Below are 26604 nucleotides of genomic sequence, written 5' to 3'. Positions count from 1 at the left end.
GAAGGGTCTCAGGCTGGTTTTGCAGCTCCTGCTGAGGCCAGCACTGCTCCAGCTGGGTTGCTGACTGCCTCCAAGCTGTCAATGTGGAAGCTAGCTTGTGTTTTTCTACATTACAGGGCAGCAGCAAAAGCAAGACTACAGTGTAGACATACCTTGTATCTCTCAGACCCCAAGCGCAACTTTATTTAGACAGACCAAAAAAAAAATAAATGCAAGTAGGTAAATAAAAACCAAATTTTGTGGGTGATTTTGGAGAGAGCTGCCTCGAGGGTCCGTGTTTCCTCACATGCACTCAACTAGGATACCTTCACTTTGCCTTTCTCGGGAGCTGCTTCATGGATGAGTGGCTGCTCATCCCCGTTCACCGACAGCATCCTCTTCTCCGGCGGCAGCTCCTCGGGCTGCCGCGCAATCAGCAGGCGGCAGGTGAGCAGGATCCCAAACACCAGGGCGTGGGCATAACGCTTCAGGGGGTCCCCCACGAGCTGGTGGAAGAAGAGCACGGCCAGCACCAGGAGGAGGAGCAGGAAGTTGGCCACGTCCTTGGGGCGACCAGGCACCAGTGTCATGACAATGCCGCATGCCACTTCCAGGGCACCGATGCTCTTGCGGAGGAGGATGGAGCTCACTCCCATCTTCTTGAGCATGGGCAGGGCCCGCACGTAGCTTTTGTATGCTCGTTTCTGGAACCAAGCAGCCAAGGACATCATGTGAGAAAGTGAAGGCAAAGGTGACTTCCATTGAAACAGATTGATGTGCAACACGACCTAAAAATTATTTCAGTTATCACAGAGCACTCTGGCACAATACCCCAATCTGTAAAGCTTCTGTTTGGGGGTACATTAAACCATCAATCTGCAATTTCCCCTTTCTGAGCTCTTCTAAGCTCTTTCTAAGCTGTCTCCTCACTGGAAAACAGTTCTACAACTTCTCATCCATCTTTGGAACTACAACCAGGCCAGGTGTACCTTACCCCAAAATCTGAGGTTCTGATTGCTGGAATTAGTAGTGCAGAGCCCTGTTATTAAAACAAACCTCTTTCTAAGAGTACCTTGTGTGTTAAAATTGACTAATACACCAAATCCCTGCAAAGCCAAAGCATAGCAAGTAAATACAAGTCTCTTTCTACTCCAAAGCAACTTACAGTAGTTATGGGCAGTGCAGGCTTAGGGTGGGACTAAACATCAAAGCTGAGATTCACCAGTCCTATCCTATGCTTACATACCTTTATGATCCTTTCTTTCCTCAGGTGAAAGCAAGCTGACATTTGACATTTTTGTTCCCTGGTTTATGCTGGATTTAGAAGCAGTGTAAGCTGCAAGTCTCAGCCTGCTTACACAGCTGCCTTATTGTTTTGGGGAAAAAAACAACCTTTGTCCTTACACATGTCCAGGTTCTTGCATTTGAACATTAGGTGCTGGTGGCCTCACTGTTTCATTTGTTTGGTTTTTTTTTTTCTGTTTTTGTTTTGCAATCAAGTATTTCCTTTATTTATATATATATATATTTTAATAAGGCTCCTATATTCAGTGTGAGACACTGAAATTATTTCCACTTATATTTGAAGACATTCTTGCCATTGTGTTCTCTGTTTTCTAATCAGCATGAGGGAAATGGAAGCCAAATCTCAGTTATAGGATTGTTTAGCACTCACAGGCACTGATCAGACTGTGTATTTACTTCCATACAATTTTGGAAACCTACATTACAGACATACAGAACTTTCCCACGTCTCCATCGATTTTGTTGCTTCCTTCTGAGAGGAACTGATGCTTCACAGGTTGTTAAAAAATATCCAGCATTGTCATTTTTGCTACAAAATAACTGAACACCTCGTGACACATTTCCTCCAAGTGTTTGCATTGTAAGGATGTATTTTAAACCATCAGTGACTAAAACCTCAGAGCAGAGTATTTTTAAACAGTTGTGAAAAATACATTTTTAAGAAATGTACTATAAGCATGTCCTAGAGTACTCTGGTATTTTAGGTATTTCAGTAGGCAAGCTAATGTGTTTTCTGCCAAATTAAAAACTACAAGTTTGGTAGTTTAGGTAGATAACAGAGGTTCTCTGTTTGCTGGGGCAAAAAGCCATCCTTATGGATTAGGTCAGGTTTTTCCTGTCTGCATGACCTGACAGACCACCACAGGATGCAGCCCAGCAAAGGCAGGAGAGCCTAATGAGCCATGAATATGTAACATGAATATGGACTATGAAGAATAATGGTGCTGTGTAATGTCTGCTTTATAAAACCAGAGATCATTCCTACCTGTAGGCCTGACTCTTGATAAAGCAGAAGGGGACACAGAAGTGAAATATTTTCAAGAGCAAGCCTTTTGCAATGCTCCTAAATTCTCTGTGCTTTTTTTTTTCTGTAGCAGAAGCTTAAGAGCTTTGTTTTCTAGGGGTTTTACCTCATGTGTCTCTTGCCCATGAGTTACTTCTTGGGGATTTTCCTCTGTGAGATCCCTGTGCTGGGCTGCAGACTAGGCACTGCAATTCAGACATTATTTGAGAGCTAAGGAAAAGCAGCTGGGCAGGTGGAGCAAAGGGAGAGAACAGAATGTGCTGGAAACTTCCAGCACTATTTTTTTAAGGGCACAAAAATTATAGTAATCTTTTCAACCACCACAATAAATAACTGGGGAAGGAGGTGGGGGGGAGCAGGAGAATAAATAAACACAGATGAGGAAGCAAAATGTGGCAGCCAGTGCCTCACCTGCCTGCAGCTCTCAGAGCTCTGCAGCAGGGCTGGCCCTGAGCAGAGAGGAGCATAAACCAGTTCACCAGGTGGGAAATGCACACAGTGACTTCTCCGTCCTCTCCTCACCCCTTTCCTCTGAGGCAAGAGGGGGAGAGGCTCATTTCCCAGGCCAAAGAGAATAATAAGAAGACTATTAATAATACCTTCCTCTGCCAGCTAAGAATCTCAACGCATTTCACAATCATTAATTAATCCCTGCACAAGTCTGATGAGGTAGGGACAGCCAGTGTCATTATCCTTGCTTTAAAGCATGGAATTTTGAGGATGAACATCTCCCAGAGCAGGCATCTGCTTTTCCCACCCCCATCCAGTGGATAGGTTTCCCCTCGGGGATCAGCTGTCCCTGCTGCACGTCTGGCACTCCTGCAGGCCTTGTTTTTACAGCCCCTTGTGTTCCCATCTCCTGCAGGCTGTGTGTGCTGTGCCACCCCATCCTTGCCTCCCCTCCCCATCCTTATCCACCGGAGGTTTCTCCGTGCATCGGCTCAGCCGGAGCCAGGCGAGGGCTGCCAGGATATCCTGGGCACTGCGTTTTATTGGCTTCTCTCCATGTCGATCAAGCAATGAGTCAGATCGGCTTCTTCCCCCTCCTGGCCCTCGCTCGGGGTTCCAGGGCAGTCACCCCCTGCGTCCCCCCTGCTCCTGCTGCAAGGCGGGAGAGCCCTAGAGCACCTCCCTGCGTGCTGCCCGACTTACCATCTCATTGTAGGCATCCCTGCTGAGCCGGGGGGTCAGCTTGATCGTCCCCATAAAGACGAAGAAGAGCCCCAGGGCCACCGAGAGGGCGACAATGGTGATGGTCCTGGGAGATGCCATAGAGCCGCAGGGATCCGCTCCTAGCGAGGCCTTGTGGCTCTGGCTGGCAGCCCGGGTGGGAGGGAGTCCGTCACCATTGAAGGCTGTAGGAATAAAGCTGCAGAGGCAGGAGGATGACAGCGGGAGGGGATTCAGCCTCCTCCACTCGGCAACCCCTGGGTCCTAAAGCCCTGCAGCCAGAGCCAGGCAGCTCCAGCACTGGAGCGCAAGAGGAACTCATCCTCTTGTTTCCTTGTGTGCTCCACAAATCGCCCACAGAAAGCCAAAACGGAGCCAGTTCTAGGGATGTGGGATGGCAGCCAAAGGCAGAGCACAGTCATTCCTTAGTGGCAAAACGAGGACATGTTAGCAGAGGGCACAGGAGTAACGCGCTGTGGAGGAGTGGGCTGGGGTCTCTTGTACAGAGAGAACTTTCAGTTTCAGATATTGAGATGCTCACACATAGCAAACAACATATAGCTTCATTTATTTGCACCAGGAAAGAAAAAGGAATGTTTTGTCCCCGTGGCTCTCCTGGAACCTGATGCTCAAAAGGGAAGATGAGGCCACTTATGTCACCCTGATAAAACCTATCCAATATGTTCAGCTATCCAGAGGCTAGTGGAAAAGTTTTATGATCCTCTGGTACTTTTTGATTTAAAGTAATTGTCTCGCCTGCAATTAATGCAACAAATTTCCTTTTGACCAAAACCTTGTAGAAATCTATTCAGATCTCACAGTGAGAAACTGTGAGATTATTATATGAAATTATACGAATATATATATATAAAAAATACAAATTATACAAAAAATGTCATATAATTACATGAAACAGAACTGCTGGAATATTGCATCCTTTGGTATAAAATGAAAGCAAGAGGCTGCAACAGTGTGTAAAAACCTACACTCATGGGATAGTGCAAGAGTGACACTTCCCATGCCTGTCATTACTCCCTTTATGGTGTAGTAATTCTTAAATCCTAAACACGTGTATTTTGACCCCCATGGCTTGAGAACTGGTTGCTGTTATTATTCAAAGCTGAGGTCTGGAATTAAAAGTCTGAAAAATACAGGCAACTCTCCCAGTTTCCTTGGGAGTTTATCAGCCTTGATTCCAAACATTCTGGGACTCCCACAACATAAGGGAACTCGGCTCACTCAGACTGCCCTCCCCATTACAGCACCTCCATCTCTGGCAGAGCTGGAGAAATAAAACAACACTGTAAGCAGGACAGGACACATACAAAACAGAAGAAAAATTTTAATTAGCTATATATAGAATAACATCCTGAAGAGGAAAAATATTGCAGCTGACATTTTCTCAGGGCACTTCATATTTAGGCATCAGGAATCATTAGTGGAGAAGGGGGAAGCAGATGTGAAAAGAGAGACACTGAAATCTGTTCTCTTTATTTAGTTTTATAGAAAAATCTCATTGGCTGGTGCCTCCTCCGGGCAGGGACCCCAACAAAGGAATCCCTGGGCTTTCATACTCTTCCAGCCTAAATCTCCCACAACAGCTCTGACCAGTGGAAAATTGGAGTCTGGTGTCTTCTCATTGTTCATTGGTTTGTGCAGAGTCTGTGGGTGAGAAGGCAGGGCTGGAAGTCCCGTGTCCTTTGTTAGGCACAAGGTCAGCGCCCATTCACAACTCCTTGCCTGGGGCTCCTACCCAGGGCACAACTTGCAGCTCGAACACCGAGCTACAGATTCCTCAACACAGGGAGTCTTTTCCGGACGCTTTAACCAGCAGCCCAAGGTTTGCAGGGGAAGGAAGGGTGATGAAATGCTACAGAGAACCTTTTCACCCCAGGAGTCCAAGTAGTTCTTTACAGAACAATGGTGCTAGGCAACCCAAAGTAAGAGAAAAACCAAAATTATTTATTTTTATACAACTTCACAGAAAATAAGTTAAAATCCTAACTACATTGGCTCTTCAGGACAGGAGGAGGTTGCTTCCCAAGCTCTCAGAGCTCATTCCTGCCTCCTTGTCAGCGGGTGAACAGCAGCACCAGCTCACAATGAACAGTGTGAGGAAACATGTCAAAAGGAATAGCCAGCACAGGGGCAAATGGCTCCCCTGCCAGCTTCTTCCGTGGGTCAGGTGGGCAGCACAGCCTGTGGAAAGCAAAGAGCATCCTTTAGACCAGTAGCAGAAGCCTTCCCACCACTGGTATCACAATCCAAGGGGCACCCACAAAGGAGGTATCATGTGTTTGACTAACGTTCCTCAGAATCTGCAGCTGACACTGGCTGAGGTGTGGAACCATCAACACTGAATCCCCAACCAGCTCTGAAAACCTCAGGGACAAGCTGAACAGTCAGTGGCAAGTTCAAAGCTCCTTTTCTCACAAGCCATCCCAGCTGACAGACACTCAATTTTCACTTTTGCACTGCCCTTATGGCTGCCTACAGACAGATTTATCACCTGGGTGTGCTCCAGCTAAAGGCTGACCAGATAAAGCTACATGATTAACCCCTAAGCAGGTGACAAATCCCCTTGGCTTCACTTTCTTGACAAAGGGCCACCCTTCCTGCAGTGAACCCCATGGACTCTGCATCTCACACCCAGATGTGCTTTTTTTTCAGAGGGATGCACAATGTGCCATTTTCTATTCCTCACTGATGCCTTGTCTGAACTTAACAGGGTCTGTCACTGAGATCAAGAGAAAGGAGGAGAGTGCTCACTCGAGGAAGTTCCTCATGGCTTCCCCCTCTGGCTTGCAGGAGATGTAGAGCAGCCTGCGGATGGCCCTGCAGTTCCGGATGGCTCGAACGACCCTGTAGTCTGCAAAAACAAACAGCCTGCTTTCCCTCCACCCCCCTGAGCTCTGCAGCAGGAATGACTGCACAGCACCACAGAACTGTCAAAAATACAGATGCATATTTTGCTATGTTCTGTCTCAGATGAAGTGTCTCAGGAGGCCACGGGTGTGACCCACACTGCTGACAGCTTAGCCAGCTTGCCAGGAGAGAAAAAATGTTAATTAAGCAAAGGTATATAAAACTTCCACACACACTTGTGAGAGTGCATCTGGTCACCAGGACCAGTGTGTGACTTCCCAGTACACACTCCAGGGGAGACCACTGACACAGATTGAGGGCTGGGTTATTCAGCCTGGGGAAAAGAAGGTAAGCAAGGATCCATTTACTATCTTCAGGAACCTCATGGGGGATTACAGATAACAGAGAATCTTCTCAAGGGGCATGAGAAGCAATAGATGTATGGCAGCAAGGGAAAATCCTGATTAAATATACTAGGGAAAACATTTTCAGGAGAGGGGATACACCCTTCAAACCTCAGCTAGGCTTTATATCCTTATGCAACCTCACACAACTCTGAAGGTGGCCTTGCTATAGTTGGGAGATTACACCACAAACCTCCAGAGGTCCCTTCTCTCTAAAATAATTGTGTGAGCCTGTGAAAGATGGAAAAAGGATTAGAGCTAAAGAGAAAGCACGAAGGCACTGAATACAGCAGACTTAGGGAATTTAGCTGCTGTCAGTAACAAGAAACAAGAGACTAAACAAGGGAAGGGTTTGGAGCCAGTATAACAGGTCTCACAGAACTTGTTCAAAGCTCTCTGTTTACAAGATGAAAATAAATAGCATTTTCTCTCACGTAGGCCAGCCCGAGAAGGGTTCACCACAGCAACAAGCGGTCGGGCATCCTCCCACGATGCCAGGAGCTGTGGTAACACAGCCTCTGCCTTTCCACTGTGAAACTCACAGTTTGAGATCCCTGTGAAACAAAAAAGCAACCACATGAACTGAGTCTTACCAAGAGTTGGGTATAACATGATATTCACACACCCTTTGCTGTGTGAAGGTAACTGGTTAGGGTCCCTCTGCTCACTTCTACTCTGATTTTTCAGCATTTAGTATGAAACCTTTTGCCACAGTGAGTTTGAACTCACCATTGAATGCTGCATTCCACTCAGCATCCTCTATTGCCTTCTCCACCACCTCGACACCAATAACCTTGGACACTTGGTGAGCCAGAGAGAGACCAATTGTGCCTGGAAACAGAGGAAACAAAAATACTCCACACATTCATGCTGAAGAAACAGGTGAGGATCAGCTCTGGAATGCAAAGCTCTGGGTGCCCAGGACCCCACCTGTTCCACAGCAGATGTCAAGGAGGACAGTGTCCCCAGCAGCCTGGCAGAGCTCCCCGACTGCCTGGTACAGAACTTCTGCCCCAGCCGTGTTGACCTGGAAGAAGGCGTCTGGAGAGATGCGGAACCTGAGGCCGAGCAGCTCCTCGAAGATGTGCGGTGCTCCGTGGAGGAGCTGGTAGGGGGACTGCTCGTGGGAGCAGCGTGTCATGGTGCTGCCAGAGCACACAAAAAACAGCTGTGAGAAGGCAGCAGAGAGGAGCTGGTTTCCATTCCTATGGGCAGCAGAGGATGGTTCTTCCCTTCATCAACTTATATTTCATGTGAGCCTTTCAACAAGATTAAATCATTTTGATTCTTTGTAAGGGATCTGTCACTTGCACAGTCTAAATTTCATTAAAAGGATCAAAATTACTTAGCAGAAGGCAGCATTCCTGAGGTCTATTCCCCAGTTTTGCTGCTAATGTGATTTACTGTTTTGGGATACTCACTGGAAGTTTTTTCTTTAAGTTTCCCAGACTCATAATTCCCATGAGGTAGAGCCATAGTGTGATCAAGTAAGTCTGGAAAAATAAAAGATTGGGCCATCTTAAAGCCACATCTTCAAGAGGGATGCAAACATCTGTCATTCTCTTCCAGCACTCCCTGAACTGGCGGAATTTGAATTTGGCTGGAAAGGGTAGAAGAAGGAGGTGGCTTTGCTTCCTCTCATTCCCCCTGTCAAGGCATTTACCTCTCTTGGAAATAAAGTGAAGTCAAGGCACAGACTGCTCCAGGCCCACTTGTGAAGAACTCCTTCAGCAACGCTTTCTGAGTAGCCAGCGCCTCCTGTCAAGAGTGAGAAAGGAAAAGCTGCCTCTTTGGGTACCCTGATTAGACCCCTCTCCCCAGCAACACAGCCAGCAGGCTCAGCTCAGCCAGATGTGCCTCCTGCCCTGTCCCCAAGGTGCTCACCTGGCCCAGCTGCTGCGGGTGGAAGGTGATGATGGCCATGGTGTGGCCACAGCGGGTGGTACGAACCACGAGCTCTCGCCAGTGCCCACCTTCGTGGAAGAGGATGCAGGAATCCAGGGGGGATTGACAGATGAACTCCTCATAGCACTGAGGGGAGGGGAAATGGCACCTTTAGTACCATGAAGACAAGTGCCCTGCTTTTAGCCCTCCAGACAGGCAGCCCTTCCACCACTGTGGTCTGCTTTTTCTGTTTGATTTCAATACACTAGCTGAACGCTCCTTCCAGGCTCTTGAAAGACAACACATTTTAATAATTTCAATTTGCAGTTCTTATGTATTTTAATAGACTGGCAGGAATTCATTGTCACTTGATTAACTTCATTGCTTGGGATGCTTTATGGGCTGCAATATTGAAATGTGAGTTTTTATCAATGTATTTATCCACCAACTAGAATCAGGCATGAAAATTTTCAGACCATGAAAATGGACTTGAAAACAGAGCATCATTAAAATGACAGTGTTCTCCCAAGTAAGAGCTATTGCAGTCTCTCTATTCCACAGCAAAGGGACAGACATGACTTATTTATTTACCTGGGCTACTTGTTTATGTTTGGAGGGTATGTTCTCCATATGGTTGGCTTTCACACAGACAATATTCCTTTCTGTAGAGAGATGGACAGGAATTTAATTGCTCTGGTTCAGGGCACGTAAACCACTGTAGCATCTGACACGATAAACTGTGGAGAGTCCTTTCCCCATTTCCACAGCCCTTCCAGCAGTTTTCTCTGAGTTTCTTGTCCTGCACTCACCTCTGCCAGTTCCTACATACAACCCCACAGTTTTGGGGTTCCCATCTGGTCCTCGGTTCACAGAGAAAGTCGATTTGTTTCGGTAGCCATTAATGATGGGCTGAGGGAGAAAAGAAGGAAAAGCAAAGCCTTGGATTAAAAGAAAAAGCAATGGAGGAAAGCCAAGCCCTAGCCTGGTTATTCTGTTGCCAACACGTGAAGATGTGTGTGAATGGGCAAAACACAGAAACAGAGCTTGTACACCAGAACCCCAGTACTGCCCTTTGGGGACAAGAAGTGGCTCTTTGTGACAGTGGTGACAGGTTTAACAGGGAGGCCTTAGGCACAAAAAAAGGGTTCCTAAGCACTGGGCTTATTTCACTCTCAAGCAGTCACAAGCTGCAAAGCACAAGTTAGCAAGGACTGACTCAGACACACTCTCTGCAAGCAAATTATGCCCCTCATGAGACTCTTGAGCTATTGAGTGAGAGATTGTTCATGGCTCAGAGCATTCCCATGGGACACTCACCGAAGGGACTACAGGCTGCAGAGGACAGCAGAGCCCACCAGGTTTCTGTGCATCTATGCCCAGCTCCTCAAGACGAGATGCCAGCGTCTGCAAAATCTTCCTCTGGCTTTCATACTTCACCTGCAGAGGAGTTCTAAGGCAGAAACACTCTCACAGGACCACACGATGGTGGGCAGCTCTTCATCACCCACTTCTGAGGAGTCCAGCAGGAGGAAAAACTGCAAGTGAAAATATAGCCCCAGAGGAACTCTGCTCTTTTCATAACCACAGCTGCTTGGAGAAACAGGAAGAAAGAAAAACCCTGTGTCTATGATCCCCAAATGCTGGCCTGGAGCACTTTGTCCGACCTGAAGCCCAGTGAAGCACAGCAGTCCCACAGAGGAGAGGATCACTGTGCAAATGCCCATCCTCTGCACTACCAGGAACCTCCCAGTTCTATCCTTCACAACAGCAGGATTAAAGCAGCAGTAAATGGAGTCTGAACAGTCTGCAGCATTAAGATGCTAAGGAATAGCGCTCAAGGGGATAGGAGAGAGAGCTGGGGCAACACAACAGAGAAAAGTCTGTGTAAACACATCTTACCTGCAGCTGCTCTTGGTAGGGAAGTCTCCACAGTGGTGTCACTGCATTTGCTAACCTGGAAAGCACAAGGCAATGCCCAGAGATACTTGAGTCCTCATTCCTGTGGCATAACATCCCTGTCAGCTACTGCATGGGCAGGACTGGTGTGAGCTCTGCACCCAGCTGTGAACACCCAGACTCGCAGGGAACCACAGTGGAATGCACAGCTTGTGTGTAGCAGGAGGGAATTTCAAGCTGCCCATTCTCACTGACCCAGCCACCCACACAGAAGTAGTTTAGAGATAAACCTCAGAATTTGCCACTACTCATATCCAAAGTAGAACAAGTGAGAACAAAACACATAAAAACTGATTAAAAAAAACAACAAACCACACACACATCTACCCTAAAAACACCCCCAAAATAGACGTGAGGCTGATGATTCAGAGAATCATAACTGGTTCTCTGAGCCCATGGAGATCACCACTTTGCAGCTGGATAAGTTGCAGCTATTGCTTACCTACAATTTTTGCAGCTGCTTCCAAAGCACCCCAGTGCCAACTACTCAGAGGTCCAGGACGGCAAATCAAACGGACTATCACTTTTTGCTTGCCAACATGGCAACTTATCTGCTCCTTTCCTCTCAGAACTTTTCATTTGTCTTCTCCACTATCCCCTGCCCAGGCCAGACTCCAGGCAAACGAGCCGAGCCCTGGCTCTTCTACCCCTCAACCCACCACGTTCACAGCGGTAGGTGCTCGCTACTTTGAAAGAACGCTTGGATATTTTGGAAAAGCCGTACCTCTCCTCCCAGGAAGGCTCTGGCGGGCTGCAGCTCACCCTGGCCTTTTCCTTCCGTGCCCACGGTGTCGCTGTGGTTGTCACCGGGCTGCGGTGACAGCGCAGGGCGAGCGGCGGCGGGCGGAGGCGGCAGCGCGGCGGCCTCAGAACGCAGCACAGAGCCATGGCGGGGCCGAGAGGCTGCTGGGGAGCCGGCCCCGCTCCGGGCACCCACAGGGACCCGCTCCGGGCAGCGGCACCGGCGGAAGGGGCGCGGTGAGAGCCCCGGGCCCGGCCCTGCGCTCCCCGCCCGCGCAGCCCCGGCGCTGGGAGGGAGGGCTGAGCTCTCAGCCCTGGGCTGGTCGGACGCGGGCAGCCAAGTGTCACAGCAGCTGCGTGGCCATTGTGAAAAACGCCAATCGTTTTTAGACTTGTAGAAGTTTAATAGGAAAAAAATGGTTATAAAAATAGTAGTATAATTAGAGTAATAAAAATTTGAACAATGGGGATTAGGACAATACAAGATAATAAAAACAAAAGAGTTACGGACAGTCCGGGTACCTCTTTCTGGGTAAAATAAGCCCGAAAAAGGACCCACGTTAACAGAGGATTAACCCTTAAAAGCAATAGCCTGTTGCATATTCATACACCTCATACATGATGCATTAATTCCATTCAAACACAGGATTCTGTCTGGTCAGTGTCAATTTCTTCCTCTTAATCCTAATCCTGACGTCTTCAGGGCTGACCGAGACGGGAAGAAGTTCGTTTCTTCTGGTAAGAGAGCAATAAATTCTTTTTCTCTGAAAGATTTAGGTGTCCTGTGGCTGCTATCTCGGTGCGAGTACCTCATTCCTTTCTTTGAAAAAAGTATCTTACATAGCATAGTTTCTATTTTAACATTTTTTATAACCTAAAACTATAGTTAACACATTACTTAAGAAAATTAATACAGCACAACTTTCTAACATAACACACATAATATGCATTTTAATATTTGTGAAAAGCCAGTCATAAAATACACATTTTTCACAGCCATGCTGAGCTGGCCTGGGACAGAGGGAAGACTGAGAGCCACCTGCTGCCGAGCCTGTCCGATGGGATACTCAGGACGGCGGAGTGGCTGCCGTGTCAACTCAGCTCACACGGTGGGTGCAGTTGGGCACATGAGGTTTACATGGACAGGAGTGCGAGAACAGCCTCTCCCAGCCAGCCCCGGCCTGCTTGGGGAACGGCGAGGAGCAGGCAAGGACACCAGGTCCTATGCTCGCTTAATCACTCCATCACGAAATATTTTCAGCTGGAGATTTTCCGAGTCAGGCGTGGCTCATTTGTTTAGGGACCCCAGGAGTTCTCTTGTCCAAGTGTTTACCAGTCACCCTTTGAAGTCACCTAAAATTCCTGCCGCCACACATCCTTTGGCCAAGGGGCTCACCCACTCACTTGCTACCATTTGGGTGAATTGTTCTTCTGTGAACCTGGCTGCTGCGGCTTCCCCCAAGAGCTGCAGAGCCTGCCCCTCTCCTTACCCGCTCCCGGTCCCGCTCCCCATCCCATCCCATCCCATCCCGTCCCATCCCGTCCCATCCCATCCCATCCCATCCCATCCCATCCCATCCCATCCCGGTGGGGCTGGAGCAAGGTCGCGGGTCCCCCACTCCGCAAGGGGGCGCCACACGGTTCGCGCCCGCTGCATGCCGGGGGGCCTGCTCACCGCGCTTGGCGACGCCCCGTAGGCGGGGCCTGTGCCTCATAGCCGCCCATCGTGGGCGGTGTCAGCTGGGACGCGCTGTCTGCAGTAGCCACGCCCTCGACACGCCCCCTGTCACGAGACGCCGGCGCGGGCGCTGATTGGGTAGCAGCGCAGGGCGGGGCGGGCGCTGATTGGCCGGCGGCGCGTGGCGGAGCGGGGTCCGGTGCGGCGCGTCAGTTCCGCGCTGGGCCCGCGATGCTGTCGGCGGGCGGCGGCTCCGGCCCCGGCGGGGCGGGCGGCTCCGGGCCGGGGCTCGGCGGCGACGGCGATTTCCTGTCGCGGTACCGGCTGGTGTCGGCCAAGCTGCGGCGGCGATTCCTGCGGAAACCGAACGTGGCGGAGGCGGCGGAGCAGTTCGCGGCGCTGGCGCGGGAGCTGCGCGCCCAGGAGAGCCTGCCCTACGCCGCCTGGTGCCAGCTGGCCGTGGCGCGCTGCGCCCAGAGCTTGTTCCACGGCCCCGCCGAGGCGGCCGCGCTGGCCGAGGCCGCGCGGCTCTTCCTGCGCCAGGAGCGGGACCTGCGGCAGCGCCTGGGCTTGCGCGGCGGCTTCGGCGAGCACGTGGCGGCGGCGCAGAGCTGCGGGGCCTTCGCCGCCCGCCTGCACCTAGAGCGAGGGCAGCCCGCGCTGGCGGCCGGGCCGTGCCTGGAGCTGGCGGCGGCGCTCCGCGACACGGGACAGCCCGCCCGCGCCGCCGCGCCCCTGCAGCGGGCGGCGGAGCTGCTGACGGCGGCGCGGCTGCCGCTGCAGGCCCTGCGCTGCCTGGCCGAGCGCGCCTCCTGCCTGCTGCTGGCCCGCGACTACGCCGGGGCGCTGGCCGCGCTGACGCGGGCGCAGGCGTTGGCCGGGGCCGGGCTGGGCGGTGCGGCCGGGGGCCGGGGCCGCGCCCGGCGGCGCCTTCCTGGACGTGCTGGCGCGCTGCGAGGTGTCGCGGGTGCTGCTGCTGCTCCTGCTGCAGCCGCCGCCCGCCAAGCTGCTGCCCGAGCACGCCCGCACGCTGGAGCAGTACTGCTGGGAGGCGCCCGACGGCGGAGCGGGCACCGGGAGCGGCTCCGGGACGGGCGGGGGGCTGCCGCCGGCCGCCAGCTACCTGCCGGCCGAGCTGTTCCTGCTGCTGCAGTCGGCAGTGCTGGCGTGCCAGGAGAAGGACGCGGAGGCGCTGAAGGCGCTGCAGGCCGAGCTGTGGCCGCTGCTGAGCGCCGAGCAGAACCATCTGCTGCACCTGGTGCTGCAGGAGATGCTGAGCCCTGCCGGACAGGGGCTCTGAGCGCCGCCGCCCGCGGGGACAGGTCGGACTGGTCGCTTCAGCCGGTGCCAGCACAGACTCTATACCGTTATTTATTTTTAATACGAGTTGAAGTAATGGTTGGTGAGAGAATGCGATCATCTGCACGTTTGCCTTGTGTCATAGTAAACTGCTCACTGTATGTACTGAAAGTTGTCGTGCTTGGAAAAAGTGTAACCCTAAAGCAGAAAGGCCATTTCAGGGCAGAAGGAAGCTGCTCATTAAAAGACTGGCTGGAATTTGCATGTGTTGGAGGATTTGGGTATCTATGAATCAAATGTTGTTAAAGTTGCTTTTTCTAAAAAAATCAAACAAAAAAACCTCCATATAAAAATAAGGTTTTCATTTTTTCCCCCTCCTGAAAACAACTGACACTGCAGCCAGCACAAGGCCGTGAGTTTTGTGGTGGATGGAAGGAGTTGGTCACTGACCTGCAAGTGGTTCCTGGCGTGATGGTGGCTTGACTCCAGTCTCTGTGGCAGCTGTTAACCCAGAGAACTGAGCCTGCACGGTGGCAAGTCCACTTCATCTGAGGGAATTTGGGAAAGGAATTAATGGTGGAGGTGGTGAAGTTACAGGAGTTACTGGAATGTGGGCTATTTGTTTAATTCTTTTGAACTGTTATCCATCTGCTCTTGGGCACTTATGTCTCTTGCTTTCTGCTTCTTGGGACCTTCAGGTGCAGGCAGCTGGTCTTTAGAGGGGAAAAGACCCTGCTGTCTTTGGTGCACTCAGATGTTGGGTACAGGCTTTGTTAAATTCCATCAGTGCTGACATACAGCCTTAGGCAGGGCAGGGTTTATGCTGGAGGTTGGAGATGCCCCGGGGATGTGTGTGTTGGGTGGATAAAGAGCAGTTCCAGGGTACCCAGCTACTGGTGAGTGAAACAAACGCTCTCAGCCAGCACTTCCAGAGACCCTGCAGAGGCTGAGGCTTTTGGAAAGAAGGCAATCCCGTTTGTACACCTGGGAGGGAAGCCAGAGCTTGGAGGTAATTGTGTTAAACAGTGGTATTACATCTAATTTTAATATTTGGGTCTAGAGACAGCAGTTTTTCCAAACGCTTTCCCAGTGTTTGTTTTTCAAGTGTTTTTCACCTTCCACACTTAAATAACGAAGAACTTGCCGTTTTCCCCTTTGAAACGCAAACAGAGACGCTGCTAATTTTAAGAAGCCTCAATTACCACAACCCTCTTTTGACAAGATAAAATGGTAGTTGAGAAAGCCATAAAATAGCATCCAGTCCGGGTCCGAATCTAAGTTAGCTGTGGATGCGCCAGGCCGAGAAGCAAAACTAAAAACTCACGCGGCGAAATAACTCCTTATATCCGCGTCCTTTTTGAATCCCAGCAGACGAAACTGTTACCGGAGCAGTAACTCCGCGGTAATACCGGGGTTGGACGGCGCCGGGGGCGGGCGGAATGCGGCGGAAGGGGCGCGGCGCGGCGCGAGCGGGCGGTGCGGGTGACGCGGAGCGCGGGGCCCGACGGGACGGGGCGGTCGGTGCGGTGCGATCCGAGCGGCGGGGCCAGCACGCGGCGCGGCCATGGCGGACGGGGACGGTGCGCAGCGGTGGGGACCGGCGGGGGCGCGGGGAGCCCGGGCGGGGAGCGGCGCGGGAAGGGCTCGGGGCCGGCACGGCGCCGCTCGGGGAGGGCTCTGCGGGCGGCTGTGCCCCCCCGGGCCTTTGCCCCTCTGCCCCTTTGCTCTCCCGGCCCTGCCGCCGCTCACTCCCGGCGTGTCGCTCCCGCAGGTTCCAGCGTGAAAAAGCGGCGGAAGAAGGAGAAGCGGGCGCTCGCCGATGATGATGTAGCGGTGAGCGCGGGGAGGAATGGGGGGGTGATCGGGCCGTGCTCGGGGTGCCGGGGGGCTCCCCCAGCCCCATCCGTGGGGACGCGTCCCGGGTACCGTGGGGAGGGCCGGGCCGGGCTCTCCCCGCTCATCCCGGCGGAAGCGCGGCCGCCCCGCGTGGAGCCAGCGGAGCCTCCCGGGCCACGTGGAGAGGGCGGCGGGAGCGCGGCCCGCCGGCTTCCCCCGCTCTGATCTCGCTTAACTTCACCCCCAGGACATCCAGCACACCGAGGACTTTCTGATCAAGCCCGAGTCCCGCGTGGCCCAGCTGGACACGTCGCAGTGGCCCTTGCTGCTGAAGGTAGGGCGGGTTTGCTCGACCTCGTGGCCCGTCCGAGTTCCCGCTGCTTTTGTCCTGTGCCCCTGGAGGTGGAACCCCGCTGCGGGGAGCGGAACACGTGGGTGCTCTGCCGCCAGAAATCGTGTTACAATGTCTCTCCAGCAGTATCGTTTAAGTTTAGTGGGTTTTCCGTGCCTTGGAAAGATCCCGCCATATTTCTTGAGTTTTTCATTTGGGTCTGATCATGGCCTGTGGCGCATGTAGGTTTCCATGTTGCTTCTGCTGAGTTTCTGGGGAGTGTTCGGTTTATCCTGGATTGTCAATGCATATATTGTGCTGCTTTCCCATCTCCTTCAGTCCAGGATTTCTATTTTTTTCGATTTTTGTAAAATAATATCGTGGTTTCATTGTTGGGTCATTTTCATTGTGGAAGTGGCTTTATCACTTAAATGTACAAATCAGACCTGGTGTGTGTGGGGAGATGTGCTGCAGCACAGCAGCACTGAAATCAAGGGAGCTTAAAAAGACTTGTAACTTCTGCTTGGATTTTGTAGAACTTCGACAAGTTAAATGTGAGGACAGCACACTACACACCTCTTCCTTCCGGTGCTAATCCCCTGAAGAGAGAAATTTCTGACTATGTTAGGTGAGTGGCCAGAATGGTTTGTTTTTCTTGCACAGTTGATACCTTCAGAATGTTTTTGGTCTGGATTCCTCTTGTACCTTTCTTCTTCACTCAGTGCCTTGCCAGAATCAGTAAACATTTAAACAGGACACCCACTGATCTCCCTCTGTAAAGTTTTCTTCATTCCGGAGTTGTAGCAGGTCTGTAGATGAACGTGCAAACCACCTAAGGAATTCTCTGGGGTCATCAGAAAAGTCCTTTGGCCTACTGGGCTTTGAAACTGCTTGGAGTTCATGGAATTTGGGGTTTTTTGATAAGTGCAAGGGAGAATTCCTTGCCCATGGATTATATCAGCTGTTGTGCATGGAACAGGTCAATGTGAGCTTACTGAGAGCTCATTGCTTATCTGGCTGTATAAAAATGCATTTCTTTGCAGCCAGGACAGTATTTCAAAGTTCCTGCACTGTTGCCATGTCTGCCCTGATGCTTAGCTCCAATTCTCTGCCATTTTGCACCCCAGGTCTGGCTTTATTAACCTGGACAAACCCTCCAACCCATCCTCTCACGAGGTGGTGGCGTGGATCCGGCGCATCCTGCGAGTGGAGAAGACGGGGCACAGTGGCACCCTGGACCCCAAGGTGACAGGGTGCCTCATCGTGTGCATCGAGAGGGCCACACGGCTGGTCAAATCTCAGCAGAGTGCAGGTTTGTTCAATGCTCAGGGCCATATGCAGTGTCTGGGGATGTGTGAAGTGTTTTTGGAGACAGAATGGAGATTTCTCAAACTTCAAAAGGCCAATCTAAGTTTTAGTGCCTTGACATTAAGGGTTATTCCAAGCCACTGAGGACACATCCGAGTCAGGTGGTTTTTTCATTGCTTCTCTGGTGCTTGGGCTGTTACAAGTCAGTGAAAACACCTCTGACATGGTTTGATGTACCAGTTGAACTTATGGCTTCAGCCTCTACTAGTCCAGAAAAGAAAGAAATGCAGCTTAGATTTATTTCCCTGGAAGAAAAACCAACTCTGTCATAAACCGTGCCCATTTCCTAGAAGAGGTGGTAGGATTTCAGGGTTCTGGGGACGTGTGGCTGTTAAGCAGGGTGGACCTTGAGGTCAACATCAAATGCCAGTGGCCGTTCCTGACTGCTCTTGTCATTCTTTCAGGCAAAGAGTATGTGGGAATTGTTCGGCTGCACAATGCCATTGAGAGTGAGGCTCAGCTGGCCAGGGTAAGTCTCACGTGCTCTTAGCCATGCAGAGTGCTGGGCACTGGTGGGAGATGAGAGGCCAGGAGTGGAGCTCAGGTGTGCTGTGTGTGAGGTGATGACACAGTTTATCCATTCTCTGAGTGCAGTGGAGCTGCCCTCCTGCAGCACCCAGCTCCTGTTCTAGGCTCTGGTTGCTGTGCAGCCTCCAGACATCCTGCAGTGTCCCAGTGTCCTGCTGGGGGCTGCTGTGCTGTGTGGCTGGCTGCCTGCAGGAGGGCAGCACTGCTGGCAGGGTTGGAGCCCCTCCTGGGGGGCTCCAGCCTCACTGGGACGAGGGATGGTGTCTGATCACATGCTGCCGTCTAGTGGAAAAGTCCTGGCTGTGTTCACTGGCATCTCGACCACATCACTGGCTTGGATTTGCTGTATTAAACATGGCATCACCAAATCAGGATAAACCTTGTGGTTTCTTGCTCTTGGCAGTGGACACAGTTGCAGACTCCAAGATACTCTTGCATTAGGGCACAAGTATTAACTCTTGATTCTCCTTCCTCCTTCAGGCCATAGAAACCCTGACAGGTGCCCTGTTCCAGCGGCCCCCCCTCATTGCTGCTGTCAAACGACAGCTAAGAGTCAGAACCATCTACGAGAGCAAGCTGGTGGAGTATGATCCTGAGAGAAGATTAGGTAAAACAGGACTTTCCTGCCTTCTTCCTATAAAACAGACAACTGATAAAATTTTCTGTGAAATGAGCTGCTTTTTGCAAATGTCTTATGACCTAAATCCTCCCATTGTCCAGCAGTAACTGCTTCATGCATTGCTTTGGTGAGCTGGGAAGCAAATCCCATCTCTTTTTGTACTGCTGCACCCTTCACAGAAGAGCCAAATGATGTCAATTAGATGGCATTAGCTCTCAGGGCAAAGATGACCTTCATCTATCACCCCATGCTGATGGCTCTGGGAAGGGTTGGCCATACAGATTCTCTGGAAGGATGTGGTTTATTTTCTGCTTAAACGTCGGGGTGCACTAAGTCCCGGCTAGGGGATAACAGGGATGCAACAGAGCCCCCCTTCTCAGCTCTGCAGAATCCCAGCCACCTGTGGAGGAACAAAAAGGCAGCAGCACGGGCCCTGGGGTGGAACTGGGGTAACTTTATTCCATGGCAAAACCCTGAACTGAGGGCAGACAGGAACACAAGGCAGGGAATACAATGTGTAAACCAATGGAGGATGTCAGGGGAGGAGAACAGCTTAAGTAAACCAATGGGGTTTCGAAGGATAAAAAACCGAGGGGGAAGTTTCTAAAGGGAAGGGCAGGTTTGGGGAGGGATTGACATTTAATGGAAGGAGGAGTAAGGAGGGTTCTAGGGAAAAGAGTAGGGATAGGAGGAGTTGACAAGTGGGATGGGGGGGTTGAAACTTGGCAGGGAGTGGCCAGGTAACAAACAGAAAAACTGACCCTTAACTGAACTGAATAACAATGAGGGAGCAAGTCTAATTTTAAAAACAGAAGATACAAAATGGGGGGCTTGTGCCACTCTAAAGACAGGGGGAAGACAGCACAGAGGGATTGCAAAACCACAAATTAAACAGTGAATATGCCAAATAAAGATAACGCACTATGACATCTAAATATCTCTATCCTGCCCTGCTTTTAGGTATCTTCTGGGTGAGCTGTGAAGCAGGCACGTACATCAGAACCCTCTGTGTGCACCTGGGGCTGCTGCTGGGCGTGGGGGGCCAGATGCAGGAGCTGCGCAGAGTCCGCTCGGGCATCCTGGGAGAGACGGTACAGTGGCACCTCAAATGTAGCCAGCCCGTTTGACATTGTCACAAGTGCAGCTGCTCCTGGGGACTCTGGGAGCTCTACAGTGTTAGGAGGAGGTTTGTGAATAGCCCCCCAAACAGTGAGAGCTCTTGCTGTGGATGGTGTGTAGCCAAAGTGTTGAGTTCAGTTCAGGATGTTGCTCCTGTTCTGGTAATTAAACTTTGGGACAGTGAGTGACTGGGAAGTGCACTGTGGTGGCTGAAGGTTTGTTTTATGTCACCTGTGCTTCTCAGCCTACAGACCCCGGTGTCCCATGAGTTCAGGAGTGTGAACAGTTCAAGGAATGTGGTTCATTGGAATGAGCCTGGGAGGTGCAGCCTTGTGAGATCTTGGACATCGTGCAGTCTTTTCACTCCGGTCATAGACAGATCCTGCTGCTGGTCCAAACTCCAGAACGAATTTATTTTTTTGCAAAGCAGCAGTATAGGAGTGCAAGTGCTTCCCCACTCATCTGTGCTCTTAGCACAGCTGTAATCACTGGGTCATTTATGAATTCCAGGTGTTGTGTGCTCACAGTTTACTCAGAATTTACTCCATGTCACAGATTAAAGAGCTGGTTAATTTAGACTTCTGCTCACTAACCTTTGTCTAGGAGCCCCAGGAATTTGAGTTAGGTCATATTTAACAGTTTCATGTGGGCAGACCTTAGACCATAGATCCAAGTGCTGTCTGAGATTAGGAAGGTCCAAGTCCGGCAGCTCAAGCTAGGCTGATCTCAAGCTGCTGCTGGAAAGTATTCTCTCCTCTTTTAAGTTGTGTTTTCATGCTTGTGGTGGGTGTCTGGTTTCACTCCCTATTTGCCGTTGGATTTCAGCTGTTCTCTTGTACATGTTTCAGTGGTGGCTGGTGGGAGAGTTTAGAAGGTTTTGCCTTTGCAGGACAACATGGTGACCATGCACGACGTGCTGGATGCCCAGTGGCAGTACGACAACAACAAGGATGACAGCTACCTGAGAAGGGTCATCCTGCCCCTGGAGAAACTGCTGACTTCACACAAGAGGCTCGTCATGAAAGACAGTGCAGTGAGTTCCTGAGGCAGTGCCAGGGGACAGACAGACACTGCAAAGTGTCCCCCTGACTTGTGCAGCTGGTAGAACACACAGGGGATCAGCAGCCATGTGGTGTCTGGTGCTGTCCTGCTGGTGACTTGTGTAGATCCTCATGTGGCTGCTGCCAGAGCAGCACTAAGAGGCAGGAGCCATTAATTAAATCCAGGATCTGCGCTCCTCACTTGAGGAGGATGCTGATGGTTATGAGAGATCTGCCTCACCCATTGTTTGCTGTGATAGGTGCTTTGCTTTCTCCTTCCAAAGCTCCCAAGTTTTATGTAGTGGACAAAATCCCTAGTTACTTGGGGATGATATTGCTGGGATGGTAATGTCAGTAGGAATCTAAAAATTAGAGACACTTCATACTTTAATTCTCATAATAACTTCTAAGCCCTCCCATTCCCTACATTTTCAGGTTAATGCCATTTGCTATGGAGCCAAGATCATGCTGCCTGGTGTTCTGAGGTATGAGGATGGGATTGAGCTTAATCAGGAGATTGTTGTCATCACCACAAAAGGAGAAGCCATCTGCCTAGGTATGGAATGCCTCCTTCTCCTTGCAGAAATAACAGACTGTGTGACAGTAAAGGCACTACAAATTCGTTCCTGTGTGCAGAAGGTTTAATTAGTGCTTCCAGATATGGAATGTGGGCCCAAGGCAGCTGGTTTTGGGCAGGATGTTAAGAAGCAGTGGCTGCATCAGTCCTGGGCCAGGTGTGAGGGGTTCAGCAGCTGTGTGATGCTCACATGTGCTGTGTGTGAGGTGATGACACAGTTTATCCATTCTCTGAGTGCAGTGGAGCTGCCCTCCTGCAGCACCCAGCTCCTGTTCTAGGCTCTGGGTGCTGTGCAGCCTCCAGACATCCTGCAGTCCCCAGTGTCCTGCTGGGGGCTGCTGTGCTGTGTGGCTGGCTGCCTGCAGGAGGGCAGCACTGCTGGCAGGGTTGGAGCCCCTCCTGGGGGGCTCCAGCCTCACTGGGACGAGGGATGGTGTCTGATCACATGCTGCCACCAGGCACATCACACCTCCTGGCAGATCAGTGCAAAGGGACTCCAGCAGTGCCAGCTTGACTTGAAAAGGTGCCCAGTTGTAACCAGGGTCTTCAGAGAAGCTGTGTGACAGCCAATGAGTCCTTGGGGTGACACTGGTGGGGAGTGTTGGTCATCTTTGTGCTACCAGAGGCAAGACAGGCTGTCACAGTTCTGCTGTTCAGGAGTTACTGACCTCCATGCCTGCTTCTGCAGCCATTGCCCTGATGACCACAGCAGTCATTTCTACGTGTGACCACGGCGTGGTGGCAAAGATCAAGAGAGTGATCATGGAGAGAGACACCTACCCCCGGAAATGGGGGCTGGGCCCCAAGGTGAGTGTGGACCTGGGGCCAGTGCCAGGGCACTTGGTGCCATTGGGATGGGGGGCTCTGGGACCCTTGGGCACAGCTGTGCCTGTGTCTTCTGCAGGGCCTCGCTGTAATCCTGCTGTGGTCTCCTGGAGCTGTGATGGTGGCAGTTCCCAGTGCCAGGGCTGTGGCAGCCCAGTGCTGATGTTCAGGCATGGGCTTCTCAGATCTGCACAGCACCAGCCCTCCTCTGGGGAAGAGCCAAATGATGTGAAGTGGATGGCATTAGCACCCTGTGCAAAGATGACCTTCATCCATCACCCCTTGCTGATGGCTCTGGAGGGGCTGGGCAGGGGCTTCTTTTCCTTCTGGTGCAACACTGCTTAAATGCACACTGTCTGTGAGCCACTGAACTGTGCCTGAAGGAGAGGAGCAGGGGGAACACCCAGGCTTGGGTTCCTCTCCCACCTCAGGCATGTGGTAGTAGCTCAACTGCAGCCAGGCTGGCCTGATGCAGGTTGGACTCAGAGCTCTGTGTCAAGTTGCTCATCCCATTCCTGTGGTTCATGTGAAAGCTTTGGGGCTGCTAACACATCTGTCTCATGGCAAAGGTGGGGTAATACAGGACAGTTCAAGCATTTTGGAGCCCTTTGCAAAACCTCACAGACAAGTGGTCCAGCTCAAACGCTGCAGGTCATTAAGCTGGAAAAACCCAGTCAAAGATCCAGACTCCATGATGGGCAGTTGTGTTACTGTTGCTGTGACTCCCCCATCAAATTAGCCATTATTTACTGATAAAGGTGCCTCTTGTCTGAGATTTAGGCTTCTGTGCAAGGGATGTTTTGTCTCATTTGTTTTAAGGTCCTTGGAATAGTGGTAAATAGATAATGCTGTAGTTGTTGGCTTGTAGCTGGATTCCCTCCTCTTAGCTTGAGGGAGGATTTTCCCTACCTGGAGCTGCAGTTGGACTTGTTGCCCTTTGCTTTCAGGCCAGTCAGAAGAAGATGATGATCCAGAAGGGTCTGCTGGACAAGCATGGAAAGCCCAACGAGAGCACACCAGAGTCCTGGAAGATGGAATATGTGGATTACAGGTGGGTATTGGGTGTGTGGCTCCCACAGGGTTGTTCAGAGGGGACCAAGGGCTGGGCTGGATGCTGCTATTTGTGCGTGGATCATGTTAGGCTTGGCCTGTGGGGATGCAGTTGCATTTCTTGGAGTGTGTTGCTCTTGGGCAGTGTTGGAAGGAAAGGCCCTGAGCAGACCGTTATCCCTTTCTAGCCTGCTGTGGTTTTAGAGGGAGTCAGTCTGCTAAATTAAAGGGGGGAGGCCGTGCTGTTGCCCAGCCCAGCTGGCCCTGGTGCAGGCTGCAGGTCTCCCCTACACCAGCTTCCCCCCAGCTCTGGGGTGGTTACAGAGCCCTTGTGAGGGGGCAGGGATTTGTACAGTCCAGAGCAGCACGAGGCAGTGACTGTCCTGGGCAACATTGGGATCTTTTCTTTCAGGGATACTTCCAGGAAAGAAGCAGCTGCTGATCACCAGGCTGTTTCAGAGGTGGACAGGGCTGCAAAAGTGAGTATTGCCAGTGCTCTCTGGCTCTTACTTTATGAGCCTGTTATTCCCATTATCTGCACATAATTTGCACCTGCATTTTGGTCCGATGATGATTTTTAGTCCATGGTTTTCCATGCCCTTTGTAAGGCACAAGGTCAGTGCCCATTCACAGTTCCTTGCCTAGGGCTCCAGCAATTTCCCACCACCCAGGGCATGAGTTGCAGCTCAGACCCTAAGCTACAGCCCTGGGCATATTCTTCAACACAGCACAAGAAAATATATTGTATGGAGCCACAACAGAGATTTGTTGTGCCAGAGAACCTTTTTTGGAGACTACAGAGAGCTGCAGAAATGTCCATGCAAGAGTTGCACCTAAAATTCCCTAACTCGGGGCTTTTGCATGCCCTTGGAAAGGTGCAGCAGTGTTTTAAACTAATATCTGGGATACAGGAAACACTGAAAAATACAGGGGGCAGTTCTGGCAGAAGCAAATCCTAGACAGTGTGTATGCTGCAGAGTCTGCAAGTCACCCTGTTGTTAAATGAAGTTGTATTGAATCAGGCAGTCCGTTTTCTCCTCACCTGAGCTCTGTTGGAAGGTGTTGGTGTGTCTGACAATGTGTTCCCCCAACAGAGAAAGAGAGACTCAGAGAGTGAAAACGAGGAAGCTGTGACCCCTCCATCCCCTGCCACCCCACCACCAGAGGAGCTGAGCAAAAAGGAAAAGAAAAAGAGGAAGAAAGAGAAGAAGGCCCAAGAGGCAGCTGAGAGTGGAGGAGAACAAATTGAGAGGGTAAGTAATGGGGTACTGCCATGGTCCCAGCATGGTAGAGATTGCTGTGTGTCCCTGATCACCTCCAGGATTAGTGCATCAGCAGCCTGCAGTGTGTCCACAGAGTGCCAGGCTTTCCACAGCAGAGGAGGATGGCTTAGAGGTGCATTTTAAACTGAACTGGTGGTTGGAGATAGGGCAGGGGGCCCAGGACAGTTGGTGGGTTCCTGCCAGGCCACCTCTGTGCTCTGGTGCCCTGTGGTGGGTCCCCGTGGGAGCATGGTGCTGGGGTGTGCTGTGTGGAGCCTGCACTGCTTTGCTCTTTGTTCTTCCTGAAATGAGCAGTAGGGGATTCCTTTTTGACGGCTTCCTGACCTTTCCAACCTCTCCACAGACTAGTGAGAGCAGCAGCAAGAAGAAGAAGAAGAAGAAACACAAGGAGGTAGAAGAGAGCTCGGACTAAGCAGCTGGGTGTGTCCAAAGCAGGCAACCTCATCAGTGTAAGGAGGAGGAGTTTTAGGCCTTGAGAAGAGGAGAACTGGCTGTGTGGCAGAGGAGCCAGCAAGTTCAAGTTCTTTTCTGCTGTTTATATGAGTGAGGGGGTGTTTGCCCTGCTCAGGTGCCCCTCTTCATCCTGTTTTAAGGGTTGCCAGAGGAGCAGGGTGCCTCATTGTCCCTGCACTGGATTGATCTCTAAAGCTGAGCACCATGATGCCAACAGAAGTGGTATCTTCAGGGAAACTGTAGCTTCTGGATCTTCCTTGGTCTCTGTTTTCACCTTAGTGAGGGTGGAGTAATCTTTCTCCCCCCTCATGTACTGCCTCTTTCTTCCTTTTCTCCCAAGGCTGAGGCTGTTACCTGACAGTTAAAGAATGTGTTGCTTCCTGGAGGAGTGGCTTTGTCACAGCCCATGTGCATGGGTTTCCATGGGGACAGTCAGATCAGTTATTTCTGAAGGACTGTGTTTTGTTTTAACCTGGCCACATGCTTGGCTTCACCTTCAGTTAAATGAGAACAAATAGTCCACTCAGATTGTTTTTCACTCCTTTTTTGACCTTTATCATGAAAGGATTAGAGAACTTAATTCCTCCTTTTTGCTTATAGCACGAGGCTGTGCTTGTTCATGGTGTGCTGATTGCCAAGCCCAGCAGTGTGTCCCTTTTGCTGGCTCTTTGCTCTTCTCTACCCTTTGTTGGACTGCAAAGCTGTTGGTTGCCTTGCCTGGTTCTGATGCCCAGTGTGCTGTGAAGGCTGGAGGTGGGGATGTGGCTGGAGGGCAGAAGGTGACCAGGAGGTGACCAGCTTGTTCTTCATGCTGCTGGGACTGGAGTCCTCCTGAGGAAAAGCTTGGTCAGAGGCAGGTCTGCCAAGGGGCACTGGGGGTGGGCTTGAACGGTTTCAGATAAATCTGTTGCTGACCTATCTGGAATTACTTGCTGGGGGCAGAAGGTCTCTACTCTGTCACAGGGGTAGTGCTGAGCCAGAATTGAGTTCCTTTTAATGAGGAAAAACCTCAGGCTGTTTTGTTCTGAGTTTCATCCCTGCAGAGATTCTGTCAACTGTTGGTTTAACCTCGTGCACTGCTTTAGTCTTAATGGTCTATCCTCCCCTCCAGTGCTGGAGATGCAGGCAGAGGGGACAGCAGCTGGTGGGTGTTAAAACCTGAGCACGAAAAAAAAAAAGGTCCATTTTTATTTACTCTTTTTTTACAAAAAAATAAATAAAACTTCCAGTTTTGAACAGGTGATTTTCTTGCTCCTTTGTCTCCTCCCAA

At 51.1% G+C, this 26604-nt stretch overlaps 4 protein-coding genes and 5 non-coding genes across 12 annotated transcripts; 7 read left to right on the top strand and 2 right to left on the bottom strand.

Moving 5' to 3' along the window:
* Nucleotides 1-153: 153 nt before the first annotated feature.
* TMEM35A (transmembrane protein 35A) lies at nt 154-3780 on the bottom strand. The gene is made up of 2 exons (XM_030967531.1): nt 3461-3780; nt 154-683 (listed from the first exon to the last, which is right to left on the bottom strand). Exons 1-2 carry the CDS (start codon nt 3578-3580, stop codon nt 297-299), a joined length of 507 nt encoding a protein of 168 aa, XP_030823391.1. The 5' UTR covers nt 3581-3780; the 3' UTR covers nt 154-296.
* A 1093-nt stretch (nt 3781-4873) lies between these two features.
* Nucleotides 4874-11574, bottom strand: TRMT2B (tRNA methyltransferase 2 homolog B). Of its 4 annotated transcripts, XR_004061463.1 has the most exons (13): nt 11312-11574; nt 10531-10585; nt 9949-10068; nt 9441-9540; nt 9223-9293; nt 8632-8778; nt 8411-8505; nt 7678-7892; nt 7477-7578; nt 7182-7301; nt 6580-6677; nt 6248-6347; nt 5640-5677 (listed from the first exon to the last, which is right to left on the bottom strand). XR_004061463.1 is itself a non-coding variant. In XM_030967944.1 (12 exons), exons 1-12 carry the CDS (start codon nt 11473-11475, stop codon nt 5551-5553), a joined length of 1416 nt encoding a protein of 471 aa, XP_030823804.1. In that variant the 5' UTR covers nt 11476-11574; the 3' UTR covers nt 4874-5550. The 4 variants fall into 4 exon arrangements, 2 of the variants coding, with proteins under 2 accessions (XP_030823804.1, XP_030823806.1); XM_030967944.1 differs by lacking the exon at nt 6580-6677 and having other exon boundaries at nt 4874-5677; XM_030967946.1 differs by lacking the exon at nt 6580-6677 and having other exon boundaries at nt 5541-5677; nt 7130-7301.
* A 1643-nt stretch (nt 11575-13217) lies between these two features.
* Nucleotides 13218-14560, top strand: LOC115915020 (factor VIII intron 22 protein-like). Its single transcript, XM_030967947.1, is given in 2 exon segments — nt 13218-13881; nt 13883-14560. Coding segments are annotated over 2 exon segments (1068 nt in total). The 5' UTR covers nt 13218-13237; the 3' UTR covers nt 14307-14560.
* A 1235-nt stretch (nt 14561-15795) lies between these two features.
* Nucleotides 15796-26592, top strand: DKC1 (dyskerin pseudouridine synthase 1). Its single transcript, XM_030967464.1, has 15 exons — nt 15796-15885; nt 16077-16138; nt 16389-16475; nt 17009-17100; nt 17600-17784; nt 18245-18309; nt 18849-18975; nt 19948-20078; nt 20996-21139; nt 21582-21702; nt 22412-22530; nt 23496-23599; nt 24011-24077; nt 24693-24851; nt 25225-26592. Exons 1-15 carry the CDS (start codon nt 15870-15872, stop codon nt 25291-25293), a joined length of 1548 nt encoding a protein of 515 aa, XP_030823324.1. The 5' UTR covers nt 15796-15869; the 3' UTR covers nt 25294-26592.
* LOC115915046 lies at nt 18396-18640 on the top strand. Its single transcript, XR_004061470.1, has one exon. It is a non-coding gene; the product is annotated as a small nucleolar RNA SNORD17 (small nucleolar RNA).
* LOC115915048 lies at nt 19171-19246 on the top strand. Its single transcript, XR_004061472.1, has one exon. It is a non-coding gene; the product is annotated as a small nucleolar RNA SNORD83 (small nucleolar RNA).
* On the top strand, nt 20225-20359 carry LOC115915051. The gene has a single exon (XR_004061475.1). It is a non-coding gene; the product is annotated as a small nucleolar RNA SNORA36 family (small nucleolar RNA).
* Nucleotides 21925-22168, top strand: LOC115915045. Its single transcript, XR_004061469.1, has one exon. It is a non-coding gene; the product is annotated as a small nucleolar RNA SNORD17 (small nucleolar RNA).
* LOC115915044 lies at nt 22767-22842 on the top strand. The gene has a single exon (XR_004061468.1). It is a non-coding gene; the product is annotated as a small nucleolar RNA SNORD83 (small nucleolar RNA).
* Nucleotides 26593-26604: the final 12 nt, after the last annotated feature.

Source organism: Camarhynchus parvulus, chromosome 4A, assembly GCF_901933205.1.
Source record: "Camarhynchus parvulus chromosome 4A, STF_HiC, whole genome shotgun sequence".
NCBI lineage: Eukaryota > Metazoa > Chordata > Aves > Passeriformes > Thraupidae > Camarhynchus > Camarhynchus parvulus.
This window is presented reverse-complemented; position numbering and strand designations above follow the sequence as displayed.